Source organism: Hibiscus syriacus, unplaced genomic scaffold (assembly GCF_006381635.1).
Source record: "Hibiscus syriacus cultivar Baekdansim isolate YM2019G1 unplaced genomic scaffold, ASM638163v2 tig00111621_pilon, whole genome shotgun sequence".
In the NCBI taxonomy this organism is placed as follows: Eukaryota; Viridiplantae; Streptophyta; class Magnoliopsida; order Malvales; family Malvaceae; genus Hibiscus; species Hibiscus syriacus.
This window is the reverse complement of record NW_024063138.1, coordinates 3,480,302-3,498,249: the sequence shown is the minus strand read 5'-3', so window position 1 is coordinate 3,498,249 and position 17,948 is coordinate 3,480,302. Positions and strand designations below refer to the sequence as shown.

Here is a 17,948-nt window from a genome sequence, read left to right as displayed (position 1 = left end):
AGTTCCCTCATCATGCTTATCTCAAATTTACTTTGCATTAGCTTAGAAAATTATTTACAAAGAGCATCATTAGTAGAACCAAATATTATATCATAAACATAAATTTGAACTATTAATAAATCTTTACCTTTATGTTTTAAAAATAATGTAGTGTCAACCTTCCATTTTGAAAAACTTTTTCAATTAAAAAATTTGACAATCTTTCATACCAAGCTCTAGGAGTTTGCTTTAAACCATAAAGCGTTTTTGTCAATTTAAAAAAACGATATGGAAATTTTGAATTTTCAAAACCAAGAGGTTGTTCCACATACACTTCTTATTTTATAAAACCATTTAAAAATGCACTTTTAATATCCATTTGATATAATTTAAATTCATTAAAACATGAAAATGCTAATAATAATCTAATTGCTTCCATTTTAGCTACGGGAGCGTATGTTTCATCATAGTCTATGCCTTCTTCTTGAGTATAGCCTTGAGCAACAAGTCTAGCATTGTTTCTCACTATATTACCACTTTCATCAAGCTTATTCCTAAATGCCCATCTAGTACCTACAGTAGGTTTATTACTAGACCTTTCAACTAATGTTCATACTTTACTTCTCTCAAATTGATTTAACTCTTCTTGCATAGACATAATCCAATGTTCATCATTTAATGCTTCTTTAATATTTTTAGGCTCTATCCATGAGATAAATGCAACATAATTACATATATTTCTAAGAGAAAATCGAGTTGCTACCCCTTTGGATGGATCACCTATAATCTCACCATCATTGACATAGTTGTATTCTCTTGGGTAAGAGACTTCTCTTTCTTCAATAGTTGGATTCTCGAGAACATCATGAGTTTTCTCATCTTTCACTTCTTCCTTTGATGATGGTTTTCCAACGTCATGTCTAACGTCATTTGTGTTTACAATACCTACATCATCATTCACACAAGAATCCTTCCTCGGAAAGGGATTATCATCGAAAACAACATGTATAAACTCTTCTACAACTAAATTTGTTTTATTAAATACTTGATACGCTTTAGAATTTAAGGAATAACCCAAAAAAATTCTTTCATCACTTTTAGCATCAAATTTGCCAAGATTTTCTTTACCGTTGTTTAAAACAAAACATTTACATCTAAAAGGATGAAAATAACTAATGTTAAGTGTTTTATTTTTGAAAAGTTCATATGGAGTTTCCTTTAAAATTGGCCTAATCATTACTCGGTTTATAACATAACAATCGGTATTTGTGGCTTTCACCCAAAAATATTTTGACAAATTGTTTTCACAAAGCATGGATCTAACCATTTCTTCCAAAGTTCGATTTTTCCTCTCAACAACTCTATGAGGGGTTCTAGGTGCTAAAAAATTATGGCTAATACCATTAGAATTACAAAACTCAGTAAATCCAAGTATATTTAGAATAGTCATCTACCAATACAAAGCAATATTGTTTTCCTCCCAAGCTAACAGTTCTAATTGGCCCAAAAAGATATATATGGATCAATTGTAATACTCTACTAGTTGATACATCATTAATGGACTTAAAGGAAGCTCTTTGATGTTTTCCTTTAGCACATGCATCACAGATTTTATCTTTGTCAAATTTTAACTTTGGCAACCCTCTTACTAAATCTCCTTGAATTAGTCTTTGTAAAACACTCATGCTAGTATGTCATAGTCTCATATGTCATAACCAACTATCATGCTCATCCTTAGCAACTAGGCATAAATTAGTCATATTAATAGAATCTAAACGCACCATGTATAAGTTCCATGACCAACAAGCATAATTCGATTAGATGTAATGTCAATAACTTTACAACCATTAGTTTCAAACATGACATTGTATCCCTTATCACATAATTGACTAATACTCAATATATTATACTTTAATCCATTCACATATAAAACATTTTTAATTTGTATGGAAGAGGTATTACCTATAGTACATATACCTTCAATGTGACATTTTGAATTATCACCAAAAGTCACCTCTCCTCTATTTTTGTCGTTAAGCTCTATGAACCGGCTCTTGTGTCCGGTCATGTGTCTTGAGCATCCACTATCAAGGTACCATGAGTTTGAATTTGTTTCCCGTGCCTTGTAGCAATGATCCTTTTCCTACAAACATAGATTAATTTTTGATTTTTAGTACCCAATTTCTTTTGGGTCCATATTCATTAGTTTCCAAAATTATAGTCCCATTGGGTATCAATTTGTGTAGGATATCCTTATCTTTAGTAGTAATGAGTGTTTTAGGAACCCATATACTTCTAACGATTTTTCCATTAGAGGTTGTTTGGGGACCTCTATGATTGTAGTTTTTAAAATTTTTTCTAACAAAGTTGGGTTTTGAATTTTCTCCATTTTCAAAACGTTTTGTTCCAACTTTATCAAAAGAAGCTTTAAGATCATCAATTTTCTTTTGATGATCACCATTGACTCTTGAAAGTAAGTTATGCAAATCATTATTTTTCTTTTCAAATTCATTTAATTTGATTTGCAATTATTTAATCTTACTTTCAAGATCGTTTTTGGTCTTGGATATGAGATTATTTTCATTTTTCAATTTTGAAATATCATTTTTGTATTTTAAAAATAATTTCTCATAATCCGGAGTCAACCTAGTATATTCCTCTAATAGCTCATCAAAAGAGTAATCTTCGAAATTAAATGAGCTATAGGTTACCTGAGAGCTTTCCCAGATGGCCATTAAGCACAAGTTTGTTACTTATTGTTTCTCTTCTTCTGATCCTTCATCGTCGCTCCATGTAGCCGCATGAGCCTTGTGTTTTTTCTTCGATTGACCATTCTTCTTCAATTGTGGGCAATCGTATTTGACATGACCCGAATTTTTGGACTCGCAGCAAATGATAGGGTATTTCTCATTCGATTCATTTTTGAAGCCTTCATTTCGTTTGAATTTTCTTCCTCAGTTAGGCTTCATCAATTTTTTGAACTGTTTGACAAATAATGCCATTTCCTCGTCATCGTCATCTTCATCCGAATCACTCTTATCTCTAGTAAATTTGAGAGCAACTCCCACATTCTTCTCATTCTCCTTATTTGTCTCTTCAATCTTCTCGAGGTCTACCTCATCTTGAAGCATCATTTCATGAGTGAGGAGTGAACCAATTAACTCTTCGAGAGTTAAAGACTTTAAGTTTTTAGCCTCAATGATTGTCGTTTTCTTTGATTGCCAAGCTTTCGAAAGAGAGTAAACTAACTTCCTCACAAGCTTCTCGTTTGGAATGATCTCTCCATATGATTTAAGACCATTAACAATCGTGGAAAATCTATCCGTCATAGCTTTGATATTTTCATCCGGTTTCATCCTGAAATTTTCATAGCTATGAGTTAGAAGACTAATTTTAGATTCTTTTACCTCGTTTGTGCCTTCATGAGTGACTTGTAGTTTATCCCATATCTCTTTGGCGATTGTACAAGATGAAACTCTCTCGTATTCATCTGGTCCAAGAGCACAAAATATAATATGGATAGTCTTTGAGTTGAGTTGAGACATTATTGTCTCTGCTTTACTCCACAATCTTGAATGAGTGGAATGAATGAAATATCCGTCTTCTATGATATTCCATGCTCCCATGTCACTTGCTTGAATGAAATACCTCATTTTAGTCTTCCAATAAGCATAATTAGCTCCATTGAAGAAAGGAGGCTTGTTGACGGGCATTGAATCAAGACCAAGGTCGAAGTTTGAAGTGGAGGCCATTGATGACTTGAATATCGATATAACTCTTCCCGAATTGACTCAAGAGGTAATTAAACCTTCAAATGAGTGAGGCTCTGATATCAATTGTTGAGTTACTCGATCGACGAAATAGCCAAGAGGGGGTGAATTGGCAATTAAATTTTTGGTGGAAGCTTTTGTAGAAAATAGAAAATAATTGCACATCGATTTAGAGTGGTTCGACTTTCTCAACCAAAGTCTATGTCCACTACCTTAGCTATCCACGCTAAGGATTTTCCAAAAATTCACTAATTTGTCTTTCTTTTGAGGACAAAGAGTAACCTTACAAATTCCTCAAGAATTATACCCCAAATTCTTGAGAACACTCTCTCCCAAAGAGAACAATACAAAATTCGCAAACTCTCAAAAAAACCTCACAAGGCAAGATGTTTGCACAATTCTAGAACAAAGAAAGAACACTCAAGAATAATATAATTGAGCACAATAAGTGTTCTTGAAAGCAAAAATGAATATTGAATGAAATAGGCTTGAAAATGCTCAAACTTGAGGTTTGATGCTTTCTCTTTGATTCTCTCTCAATTCTTCTTGATCGTTGTTGATCAATGGCTCCAGAACTTGTTTATATACACCTTGGATTGATTCTAGCCGTTGGGAATCATTTGGGTGATGTTAGAGCCGTTGTAGTGTGAAAACTCTCTTGAAAAAGTCTACTGGGAGCGTGGGGTATCGAACCCCTTCAATGGGTATCGGTACCTGTAGTGTAAAATTCAAATATTTCGACCGTTAAATGACTAGGGGTATCGATACCTTTAGGGGGTATCGATACCCATAGGGCATTCTATTTTTCTCGGAGCCAAAACTTGCATAGGGGTATCGATACCCTATGAGGGGCATCGATACCCATTGGGCAATATGTTTTTCTCGAAGCCCTTTCTATTAAAAATTATTTTTTGTCTCGATTAAGGCTCGAAATACTTTGTAAAATTTGTTTCAAAAAATATTTTAAGATTAAAACATAATTTTACACTTAAGTAAGATTGAAATTGACATTTGAAAAACTTGGAATAATATTTAATATTCGAATAATTTGATCGAATATACCTTAAAAATGATTATAAAATCTTAAAATCTAATAAAACTTAATTTGTTATATCGAAACATCAAAATATTTTCAACAGAGGGACTCAAAAAGTAACACCCTATAATCAGAGGATTATTTTATAACTTTTAATAGATGGTGGACTCAACAGAATAACATTATATAGTTGAGGGACCATACGTGTACTTTACCCTATCTTAAAACTATTATTTTTTACAAATTTTTTATGTATTGTTTTTTAAATATTTTTTATTAGTTTTAGTGAATATAAAGTCGTGGACCATATGTGATGCTTGAACATAAAATATTAAAGAATAATAATAATTATTTGATTATTGAAATCGATTGATTTGTGACTATCTTGTTATTTGAACGAAAGTGAAGAGTGAGAAAAAAATATAATAAAGAAAAGATATAAAAAACTTATATAATAAATAAATATCTAAAGTGCACTCTATTTTTAGTTTAAGTACTTAATATATTTTTTATCGAAGTAAATATGTAAAATTATATTTTTGGTCAAATTAAGTACCTAAAACATTTTATCTCAAAATAGGTACATAAACTATTCAAACCTTTTCATCTAAGTTTTAAAAAAAGTTGACAATTAATATTAATTAAAGAATATTGTGGTATTTAGATGAAAAAAAATTAAATACTTTAGATATTTTTTAGATTAAAAATACTTCAAGAGCCTATTTTAACAAGAAAATAACTTTAAATATTTATTTTAATATAAAATATTTTAAATACTTAAACGGAAAAGATTATTTACTTTAACTACTTGTTTGTTATATAATTGTTAAAAGAACACCAAACATGCTTCAAATCTTTGTCTGAAATCAGAGGTGGCACAACTTTAAGGGCACTCCCAAAAAGTGACTATAACCACACTTAACTTTACAGTGAAGAGCTGACACCCTTCTTTATGTCCAACAGCGAAAACAAGAGTGCTCCGTAAAACAATACCTTTTTTCCATCAGCTCAAACTAGTGGCCACTCTCCCCAAACAGCAGCCCCTCTTTGCTTGAATAAAAAGTGAGGAAAAAAAAAAGGGATTGATAATTCGAATCTCCATCGATTTAGGTCACTTTGTCACTCAATTTCCCCCTCAATCAACCAGTAATTTATCTCTCTCCATTTCTATGCCTTTCTTTTGCTTTCATTTTCACTCTTTTCTCCGGATCGGCGCTTTCTTTAACCCTTCTTTTTGTTCTCTCCATGAAAAATGAAACCCTTCCATTTCCATTCACAATTTGTTTATTTTGCTTTTCATGTTTGATTTTATCTGGCCACTTTTCGTGTGATATTCTTTGTTCGTATATTTAAGTTGGCAGTGAAATTTTAATATTTCTCTCTTCTTACGGATCTTGTTCTTTGTTTTTAGGACTTAGTTCTATTTTGATTGTTTTTAGGATCTCTGGGTCTGCGTAGTTTTCTTGTGAATTTGAAGCTTGTAAAATCACTGTGAGAATATCTCTTCTGTAATCTAAAATTGTACATTTCTGATTTCCTTTTTGTTCTTTCTAGTTTTAGGTTATGGGTTCTATTTAGGCTTTCTAGGGTTAATTATAAGTGATAATGATTTTAATGAAGTTTGGAAAGGTGTTAAATTTTTTTATTATGTTATTAAACTTCTTTTATGTTCTCTTTGTTAATTTAGGGCATTTTAGAATTGGGAGAGAAAGGTAAGAAAAGGGAGCTTAGATTGTTGTGACTGAAGCTACTTGTTATAAGTGATCGTTTAAGTACTTTAAATGTTACATCTACTACATATGGTTTCAGCTGCCGATACACTTTATTCGGTTATCATTAATTCTAGTACAGTTGATTCATAGTTAAATTAGAACAAAGAATGTATATTTTCATGACCTATTGATGGTTCTTTCAATGGCTTCTAAAGCTGCTGACCTTTTCTTGTTATTCATACCAATTTGTGATGTTTGCCCATTTATGGCTGTATCTCAATGAATGAATCACTGCTGTTCACAGACAATGTTCAATTGTGAGAAAAAAAAATATTCTCAGTTTGTGTTGAACTTCATCTTCCCTGATATTCAGTTTTATTCCCTGGACGTTTTTACCTTTTGGTTAAAAAAGTAGGGTTGTGTACTGTAGAATGCCTGTTTGGTTGCTGATGTCTTTCTCATTCAGGTTTTATGCCATGGAAGACACACGGTCGGTTGCAACCCTCATAGACTCAACAACCTCTAAGATACAGCAGCTTCAGAAAGCATTTGCTGAACTTGAAAGTCTTCGTGCTGTAACACTAAATCTAAAATGGAAAGAACTCGAGGAACATTTCCATGGGCTTGAGAAGTCCTTGAAGAGACGCTTCCACGAGTTGGAAGACCAAGAAAAGGAGTTCGAGTCAAAAACAAGGAATGCTCAAGAAATGTTGCAGAAGCGTGAAGCAGCTGTCGTGTCCAAAGAACAAGCTTCATTGGTGAGGTTACAAGAAAAGAGGGATGCTGCTGTTTTTTCCATTACTAATGCACTCGATAAGCATAGGAAAACATCCGAGGAGCCTGCTGATGTCAGCTGTGATGGAGACAGTGGTGAACTGTCAGTTGAGGAGAAACCACCTGATTCTGTAGCTTCCGAAACTAACTCAGAGGAAACAAAAAGTTCTTTTGAGGTTAAATTGTATCCCCAGTTGGTAAAACTATGTGAAGAGATGGACTCTAAAGGATTGCATAAGTTTATATCTGATAATCGTAAGAACCTTGCTGCCCTGAAGGAGGAAATTCCATGGGCGTTGAAAGCTGCAGCAAGCCCATCTCGCTTGGTCCTGGAATCTTTGGAAGGGTTTTACTCTTCAGAAGTGCCAATTGTGGATGGAAAGAAAGACTCAAATCTATTGGGCCTTAGGCGAACCTGTATCATGTTGATGGAATGTCTTAGCTTTTTGCTAAGTAATCTGGATATGGTTTCTGTTTCTGCAGTCATCTCTGATGATTTCAAGGAGCAAGCTAAGTCAATTGCTGAGGAATGGAAACCAAAGTTGGATGCTCTTGACATGGATTATAGTAATGGTAACTCTTTGGAGGCTCATGCTTTCCTGCAACTGCTTGCCACTTTTGGTATTGCTTCCGACTTCAATGAGGAAGAACTTTCAAGGCTGATACCTATGGTCTCTCGTCGTCGACAAGCAGCTGATCTCTGCCGCTCCCTTGGTTTGTCTGAGAAAATGCCAGGTTTGTCTGTTGTAATGGTTAATGAGTAATATTTTATGATTCGTTTACACAGACTACTTGTTTGCGAGGAAAGAGGACATTGATTATAAAAAGTATTATCCCAAGGGTTTATGAATGTCTGTGTCATCCATTTTGTTTCTTCTCTATTTTAATAGAAGTTATATGATTAACCATGTCAGGTGAGGCCTAGTAAATTAACTGCCTTTTCCCATTCCACCTAAGGTGACTTCAAATTCGGGTCAACCTGTTGTCTCAGAAGAAAACTCACCCTAGCTCCTAACTTGATTGGCACCTTGCCACATGCCCAAAGTTTCTAATTGCTTTAGGCTTAGATGCTTTTGAGACAACACCATTGTTTGAAATGTACTAGTTTTTGAGTTGATCGGACCATCCTGCATTTTTAATTCACCTTTGAGTCACTCTTAAATATTTCCCTTTGGCTGTTTTAGAGAACTAGCCGGTTCTTTCATTTGACACTGTTTTAGAAAATCAAATATTCTTTTTAATATTTCTATTATTTTATATTGTAGGTGTAGTTGAAGTTCTGGTGAATAATGGAAGGCTGATTGATGCAGTTAACCTGGCTTTTTCATTTGAGCTTACAGACCAGTTCTCACCTGTACCTCTACTTAAATCCTATTTGAAGGAGGCAAGAAAAGCTTCTCCGGTTGTTAAGCCTGGAAATGCCTCTCCCACTGCGCAGGTGTGTTCTTTAGGTGACTGGTGTTGTAGCTAACATTGGCTGAATATATTGACCTTGACCAATACTTTAACCACATTTTGAGGGACAAACTCATATTTTTGTTTTGTCCCTAGTCCCAACAAGGCCTTGTCTGAATCAGATTTGACCAATTATCTGACAAGTTAGCCATTTAACATACTTGCTCATGTCTGATCAATCTTGGTATGATTTGGCTATAAGTTCCTGCCGCAATAGGTTTTCAGGAACAGGACATTGTTTTGTTAGCTAGATTGTTTAGCAGCTACTTGTATGTGACCTGGAAAGTAGATTTGTACTTGCAACTTAAAATGCATGAAAATATTTTGTCAATATTCATGCTTGCAAGCCTTCTTATTTTTCTGCATTTTGATAAACGGCTGAAATGGTTTCTTTTACAGATCGAGGTTAACGAGCGAGAGTTGTCTGCTCTTAAGGCTGTGATAAAATGCGTGGAGGAGCACAATCTTGAGGACCAATATCCCGTTGATCCACTTCAGAAGCGGGTTATCCTGTTAGAGAAGGCCAAGGCAGACAAGAAGAGGGCAAATGAAGCTCCTCAACCCAAGAGACCTCGTGCCAATGGTGCTGGATATGGTCCACGAGTCGCTAACATAGCTGCTGACAAAACATTCTATCCTAGAGTCACTGATATGTACCCGCAGTATGTATACGAGAGACCCTATGTTTACCCTGTACCTTCCGACAACCACAGCATCCCTGTTCTTGGTTCTGCCACCTACAACTTCCCTCCCAGTCATGGGAACTACTTTGGAAATGGCTACCAGTACCAAGCCCCCTATCTTCACTAATTTCCTAATCTGGCGAAAAGGTAACTGTGATCCTCTCACATTAGCTGTTAGCCTTGACCTTCATCAACTTTACCGAGTATGAATGGATTTAAGTATTTTATAAAAATTGGAGGGAAAAAAAAGAAGCTTGTTAATTTTAGTATGTTGTAGAAGAAGACATTTCGATCTAATATATGCACTCTGTTTTCCTTGTATATTCCTTATTTTAGTCTTTTCTTTTGCATTTTCTATTAGTACACGATTGAAGAATGCGATCTCCTTTCTCAAATCGAATCCAAACCCGCGAGTCCTTTAGCTGACTTTGCTCCCTTCTGATCTCCGTAACTTTTGCCAAACCTCACTCAACTCAACTCGCTCCCTTTCCCGCCACCAGCAATTCTTTCAAACTCCACCTCTGGAACGCCTGCGTTTTCCCATCGTTCTTTTCAAAATGTCACTAAGCGTTGCCATGTGGCTGCTGATATGCTCTCCCTCGCTGTTGACGTGGTCGGAGTCCCTTCCCCGGCTATCAAATCCGCTTTGTTGGCACGATCATAAAATCTTCGATCTGGTCTCGACATGCTTTGAGAGTGCCACGGATCTCCTCTCGAAATTTGATTTAAGTGAAGTATCGGATGCAGGAGAGAGGAATCTTCTTTTAGATTTGAAAGACGCAAGACCACGCACTGCATGGGAGATATGAGAGAAAATTATTGAATCGGTCAAAAACTCTCCTTTTCGGTCCATCTGTCCGTTTCAAAGCTCTGGCGAACCAGTTCTTAGCTTACGCTAAAGTTGTTTTATCAAGAAACGAAAAGAATGTGTTGAAGCTTCTCAACGAAGGGTTAGTTTAATGCGAGAAAGGACTGTCTATTGCACGAACACCGAAGAAACGGTGGAGATCAAGGAATTAAAATCCAATGATGCATTTCAACTCAGCCGTCCATCTTCAAGACGGCGAGCGAGTTTGAAAGCGTGATCAAGTGCGTTAAAGTTTCAAGAGAAAACGGTGGTGAGATGGGGGATCACCATGCTTCGTTGCCGGTTTTGGCGATGAAGGCGAGGCTTGGGTTAGGGATTTCGGAGGGCGTTTGGTTTCTGCGCTGCTGTGAGGGTGATTCATAGAGTGGTAGGGGATGATAATGGAATTGGAGGGGTCGAGGATTAGAGCAAAGGTGGTGGCGGAGCTGGCGTCGGATGAGAGAGTTGAGGGAGGCTCTGGCGAAAGAGAGGACGTCCATGCATTCTGTTCTTTGGAATTGGTAAGCTTGGTAGATTATTGCCTGCCATCTTTTATCGTGAAGAAACTTAGAACGCAGGTCTTAAAGGTTCAAATTGAAGATTTTATTGATGAAGGTGCATTGTTTCTCTTTCGACTGGCACAATCCCATGTTTACTTGATGATTCAATCAACTTATTGATAACTTATTTGCCCTACAATTACCCTTCGGCAATAAGAGTAATCCAGTTGTACGACAGGCAACTAATATATATTTTTTAAAAATTCTAAATTAAATCTTAATTCTAGTTAGAGGGAAGGGGAAGAGGGACTCTAGGGGAAAGAAGGAGAGTGTTCCTAATATGTCTAGAAGCCACACCTTCTTCACCCCAACACCTTTGTCCGTTTAGAAAATGTAGGTGTGTTATGTATATATTAGAAACGGATAAAAGATGGAAATAAGAGAGTTCAATAGTCTAGAAACCAATGCCAACAACAGAAGTAGTGCTACGCACATTGGTCACCATTCCCTCTCAAGAACATGGTAAAGAGGCTCAAGTCCACACAATTACAAGAGAGCTTCTGAGCTTGGAGTAAAGAGCATCTTTGGGAAAGGGGAAGTTGGAAGACGAGAGCAGAACTGGTTTGCTGTAACTTAATGGAATTTTGGAACCAAGTGTGGGAAGAAAAAGAAGTAAGAATTATGAGCTGAATTTCTTGGATTTTAAGAGCTTATGGGTGAAAGACAGGGAAGAAAACAATGTCACAATTGTTTCTAGTGTTGTTTTGTATAAGAAACTGAAAATGTCTGTTGTGTTGCAAATGCTTGGAGGCTGCTTCCCTCGTATGATATTTATTCTCTTGAAGCAATTTTTCCATATTCTACAGTTCGATGCATGTGTGTGTGCAGATATTAGTGAGTTCAAGAAGCTGACCTCTATTTCACATATGTGCTCGACGCCTATGATATGCATGGGAAACTGAACAATTTAGAGTCCCAACACCACCTAGTGAAGAGCTTTGCTAGCACACAGACTTCCTCCTCAATACCTGCTCCAAATTCAAATGCCGAAGTGCAACCTTTGCCCTCAGCGATTGCCTCTCGGTCTTCCTTGACCCCTTTCCAAGCTACCAGGATGTGGGTCTCATTGCCTGAAAACTGATTGTTGTTGCTAGTATTCACAATGGTAACACAGACGATGATGCAGTTCTTGGTACATACAAGCAAGCATACTGAATAATGGTCGGGTTGAAGGAAAGGGAATATCCAACTGAAGAGGGCAAATGGCTTGCAATGACTGCATGGAATCCGGCAGCCATCCCTGTGAGAACAGGACAGATCGATGTGGCGAAGATGTGGATGGATGCTAGGGATGGAAACTTATAACGCATACATAGAGGATTATGTTGCTGAATTCGAAAAGAAATTTCATACGCAGATCGCAGGTGGAATACAGCCTCAAATAGAACAGTAGCAGGTATAAATCCATACATTTAAAAAAGAGAAAATAATCTCAGTGACAAAAATGCCTTATAATATATGATTTTAACAAACTTTTTTTGGATTTGTCAAAATGACCAACTAAATCGCAATGCGATCGATAATTCGCAACGCGATCTCCGGTATCGCAAATCAGTTTCCAGATTCGCAACGCGATTCTGACTATCGCATTGCGATTTTCCAAATTCGCGTGCGATTTTCCTAATTCGCAATGCGAATACGTAAATTGCAATGCGAATACGTAAATCGCAACGCGAATCTGACTATCGCAATGCGATTTACATAGCGCCATTCATATCGCAACGCGTATTTTTTTTTTCAAATTCCAAACACGAATGTATTAATATATCGGAACACTGAACCGTCCACAGTATATCTCGTAATCGCAACTCATAACCTAAAACCCTAAATCACAACTCAGTCTCATCTCCTTCTCTCACTCTGTAAGGCGACATCCGTCCCATCTCCGACGAAATCAGTCCCCATCTCCGACGATATCAGTCTCCATCTCCGGCGAAATCATTCACGGTCAGAAATGAAAAATCAACCAAATCAACCACCGATGGTTAGTTTTTTTAATTATTTTTATTTTGAAATTTTTGCATTATTATTAGGTTTTTCATATTAAAATTGATGATAAGTTTACTGATGTTTTCAATAATAGATTAACATTTCTCTTAGATTGCTTATTAAATTCATTCGATTGCTGCCAATACTGCTAAACTGTTTAGTCTTTAACCCTGTGAAGTTAGTATTTATCTTTGTTTTGTCTTTTGGTTGAAGTAATGCAATCTATTCAAGTTTCTTTCAATTTTAGTATTTGAAACCGAGAATGACTATCGCAATGCGATTCTGTCGTTGTGATTTTCATTTCGCGTTGCGATTCTTGTGTTGCGATAGTCAAATTCGCGTTGCGATTGTCATTTTCGTGTTGCGATTTTCATTTCGCGTTGCGATTCTTGCGTTGCGATAATCAAATTCGTGTTACGATAGTCATTTTCGTGTTGCGATTTTCATTTTCGTGTTGCGATTTTAAGTTTCAGAAACTATTCTTCTTCTGCAAATTGAAACTTGAATGAATTGCATTACTTCAACAAAAAAACAAAGACAAATACTAAATTCACAGTGTTGCAAATTTAAGTTTGAAAAATAAACTACTACTCTTTATGTTTATTGTTCTTGTTATATCTTCACAATGTAGTTTTTGGTATATCTAACTTGGTATGTTTATTGTTTTTGCAGAACTTTTATTCGGCTCAATTGACCTTAAGAAATAAAGTAAGTCTGGCCAAAACAATTGCGTCGAAGCTTTCACCTGCACAAAGAAAATATTTGAGGATACTTGCTTCGGGCCATGGCTGAAACTACAACATCCGGGTGGAGATGCTATGTTGACCCATCTGTTTCTTCAAACCATGACTAGCGATCTACCAGAGACTATACAACGTCGTGATGAAGAGATATTGTTTGATTTTCCACCGGCGTATACGTGTTTTGGGAGGGAGGAGTTTTGCTTAATCACCGGTCTACGCTTCAGACACGATGATGTAGATCGGTACACTAGACATATTACCCGCCTATCATGGTTTTCCCGGGTTTTTCCTGAGCTGTCAACGGAGAAGCCGAATTTACACGTGGAAGACTTGACGAGATTATTGAATAAGAAATATGGTTTTACTCGGATGGATGACGTCTATGTTGTCCGAGTATGCCTTCTAATACTTTTGCAAGGCGGCTTTTTAGGCAGAGAGGCCCGACAACCTATTCCTAATGATCTAATTAAATTGGTAGAGGACCTAAATGCATAGAACCTGTTTCCGTGGGGTTCGTATCTATGGAAAGCTACATGGAATAAGTTGTCGTCTGCCTTTGATGATCGAAAAAGTTTGCGTGGCGATGGTTCCAAATACACTTTGTCAGGCTTTATTTGGGCCTTTAAGGTAATAATTTTTATATAATGTTTCCAAAATTATAATTAATTCTTTAACAATTACTAATGTTTGTTATTATATTGTTTGTAGATTTGGATATTTGAGGCCTTTCCCGCCATGCAGACATATGCATTAAAAACTTCTAATGATATTCCTAGGGCTATTTCCTAGAAGAGAAAACGGTCCTTGAAGCAATGGGAAGATTTACTACCGTATACTACAATAAATAATGTAAGTTAACACAAATACTACCATATGTTTATAAACAAGTTATTACTAGTACACGTTTAACTTTGTTTGAGCTTTTATATTGTTAGGAGGCCAACACTCCATTACAGAGGCTGACACCCACGAAAGTTGAGCTTGCCACTGATTGGTGGCAAGCTAGTAAGCGTTTCTTTGATGGCACGGATGATGAGCATCCACCACATCGAGAGCCATCACCTCACCCAGAGCCATCACCTGATCGACCCGAATATACATCTCCACAACGAGAGTCATCACCTATTCTGTCACATCATCAAGCCTCTTCTCCACCATCACCTCATGATAGGCGACCGGCAAAGATGCCACGACGTTTATCTCCCTGTTCTCCACCTCCACCTCCACCTCCACGGGATGAGTTAGGGGAGTTACGTAATGAGGTCAATGCCTTGCGTGAGGAGGTCAGTACTTTACGCGATGACAATGGTGCATGGCGTGTTGAGGTGTCTACTTTACGTGGTGAGGTAGCAGCTCTACGTGATATTGTAGCATCGTTGCAGAACGAGGTTCATACTCTACGCAACGAGGTAAGTTTAATATTTTTCATATTTAACTTGATGATAAATTTACTCGTAATTTCACTTAGATTGCTTAGTAAATTCATTCGGTTGCTGCCAATACTGTTTAACTGTTTATTCTTTAACCCTGTGAATTTAGTATTTGTTTTTGGTTGTCTTTTGGTTGAAGTAATGCAATCCATTCAAGTTTCAATTTGCAGAAGAAGAATAGTTTACTATCGCAATGCGAAAATGACTATCGCAACGCGAAAATGACTATCGCAACGAGAGAATCGCAATGCGAAATAAAAACCGCAACAACAAAATCGCAACGCGAAAATGACTATCACAATACGAATTTGACTATCGCAACGAAAGAATCTCAATGCGAAATGAAAATCGCATTGCGATTCTCTCGTTGTGATAGTCAAATTCTCATTGCGATAGTCAAATTCGTATTGCGATAGTCATTTTCGCGTTGCGATAGTCATTTTCGCGTTGCGATTTTAAGTTTCAGATTCTATTCTTCTTCTGCAAATTGAAACTTGAATGAATTGCATTACTTCAACCAAAAGACAAATACTAACTTCACAGTGTTAAAAATTTAAGTTTCAAGAATAAACTACTACTCTTTATGTTGTCATTGAACCTGCACTAAACCTATATGTTGTCTTTTAAAATGTTTATATAAGTGCTTACTTCTGGAATTTATCTGATGCATTTTGTGAACAATGATATAATAATGACTTGGGTGAATACCGTGCAAGTTTGAAATATATTTATCTTTGTTTTCACTGTTTAATATAATGTCTGTTTATTTACTGATTTATGTATTAATTTATTTTTAGCGGCCCGCTAAGGTGGATGCTCTACGTCGAGTTTTTCTTGCAAGACGGAGTTCACGCATCAGACGGCTTGCACGTGCCATTACGTATCCGTTCACCCCAATAGTGCGAAGAATCCGTAAGAAAAAGCCCGACTCACCTGTCATCGTTCAAGAGGCCCCTATCATCCCTCAAGAGTCCCTCCCACCGTTCAAGAGGCCACTGTCATCGTTGAAGAGGTCCCTCCCAACATTCTTGAGCCTGATTCACACGGCGTAATATATCGAATTATTTAGAAGCCCCCTCACGTGCCGGACATGATGAATGCATGTTGGCTTTCGTATAAGTTACCGGCCAGTACCATTCCGGCAGATGAAGTGGAGAGGAAACAACTACCGAAAACAATTCTGGATAATACCCTTTGGGCTAAGACCACAGTTGATTTTTATCTACATGAGCGGAGCCAAGGGTGTTACGCTGACATATACAAACTCAACGATGATATGCATTTTTTGATTGAACGGTCTTGGTGGGGTGTATTATTAGGGGTTGAAGACAACGGCTATTTCGATGGGGGGTAAGTCTTATATTTCTTCTTATATTTCAGTTTGATTAATTTTTTTTAAAATTTATGTAATTCACTAATATATGTCTTTTTTTGTAAAACAACATATTGATGCATGGGTGACACATCTTCTAATTGTAAGGAAATTGAAGAAAAATATTAAAAAAACGTGATATACAATTATGCCGACGTCTTTTCACGTAGTTCACTTGAAGAATCAACGACAGGAATCATATGTGTTGGCTAATGGACAAGCTGAACTTTATCCTGCATGGTGGGAGGTCGATAAGGTTAGTATTTATTTGTTTAAATATTTTAAAGGTGTTCATAAATAAGTGCGCAATTTGAATTATTACATTTCGATACAGGTGTTTATCCCTGTTTTGGAACGTACTCATTTGTTTCTCGTCGAGCTTCAGCTCCCATCCCTAAATACAATAGTATATAACAGCATGATAAATTACATATCATTGTCTGATTTGAGAGATATTATTAAGGGATGGAGCTCTCATTTGGCTAAATTCTTGGATGCAATTAATTATTGGACTAATTCTGGAAACAAGAAGCCAAAGAAGTTCAATGTTACAGTTATCAGAGACGAGACCGCGCCACAACAAACGAAGGAAGCCAAAGGGGATTGTGGTCCTCTCGTATGCATGTGCTTGGAGCGTTTGACGACATGAAGTACACAGTTTCTACCTCCCACCGATAGAGATAGAGGTGCAGTAGGCTTGTGGTTTCGATATTTTATGGCTAGAACGATATATGCGAGTCGCTGTCTACCTGCATCCGCATTATGAAAGTGTCCATAAATAATTTGTAAGTCAAATGCAAGTGTTGTTAAACATATATACTCTTTTTGGTTTGAAAATGTTTGGTTAAGTAGCTAGAATTCAATAATTTGCTGTTTGTAGGTTTTAGATGTGTAGAAAGTGTTGTTGATTCAATGTTTGGTTTCTGCAGGTTAATCCTGAAGTGAGCTGTGTGAAATGGATATATGGGTGCAAAAGTTGATTCAATAATTGATGAGGAAATAATTCTTATTATTATTTTTTGATTGTTTAATTGATTTGTAAAAGATGATTTGTAAATGTTGATTTGTTTAATTGATATGTACATAATTATTATTTGTGCTTGTTTAATTGATTGAAATGTAATAGTTGATTTGTTGATTTCAATCTGCATTATGTTAAATGCAAAACAGACTATCGCAACGCGGAAATGACTATCGCAACGAGAGAATCGCAATGCGAAATGAAAATCGCAACGAGAGAATCGCAATGCGAAAATGAAAATCGCAATGCGAATTTAGTTTCGCGTTGCGATTTTCATTTTCGCATTGCGATTCTCTCGTTGCGATTTTCATTTCGCATTACGATTCTCTCGTTGCGATAGTCATTTTCGCGTTGCGATATTCATTTCCGCGTTGCGATAGTCATTTTCGTGTTGAGATAGTCATATTTGCGTTGCGATTTCCGCGTTACGATAGTCAAATGAATGTCTAATAAGTGATAACAACTGAACATATCATAGCAATGTTCAAACTCAAGTTACTAATACATGCCTAACTGAAAATGTTAAAAGTTCACACATAATATACACATAATACAACGTTTGCATTTAAAAATCACC

The 17,948-nt window shown here is 36.4% G+C and overlaps 1 protein-coding gene and 1 pseudogene across 1 annotated transcript; both read left to right on the top strand.

The window, feature by feature from the left end:
- The first annotated feature begins 5,744 nt into the window (after positions 1–5,744).
- LOC120165927 (FRIGIDA-like protein 3) lies at positions 5,745–9,730 on the top strand. The gene is made up of 4 exons (XM_039175359.1): positions 5,745–5,931; positions 6,964–8,006; positions 8,537–8,709; positions 9,126–9,730. The coding sequence occupies exons 2-4, from the start codon at positions 6,974–6,976 to the stop codon at positions 9,534–9,536; spliced, it is 1,617 nt and encodes a 538-aa protein (XP_039031290.1). The 5' UTR covers positions 5,745–5,931; positions 6,964–6,973; the 3' UTR covers positions 9,537–9,730.
- LOC120166082 lies at positions 9,619–12,209 on the top strand (annotated as a pseudogene).
- Positions 12,210–17,948: the final 5,739 nt, after the last annotated feature.

Excerpts from the sequence above, each read along its gene's own strand:
- LOC120165927 (XM_039175359.1), top strand. The coding sequence starts at position 6,974 with ATGGAAGACACACGGTCGGTTGCAACCCTCATAGACTCAACAACCTCT. Across the intron at positions 8,007-8,536 it reads TTTGTCTGAGAAAATGCCAG|GTGTAGTTGAAGTTCTGGTG; the intron begins GTTTGTCTGTTG and ends TTTATATTGTAG. Across the intron at positions 8,710-9,125 it reads ATGCCTCTCCCACTGCGCAG|ATCGAGGTTAACGAGCGAGA; the intron begins GTGTGTTCTTTA and ends TTTCTTTTACAG.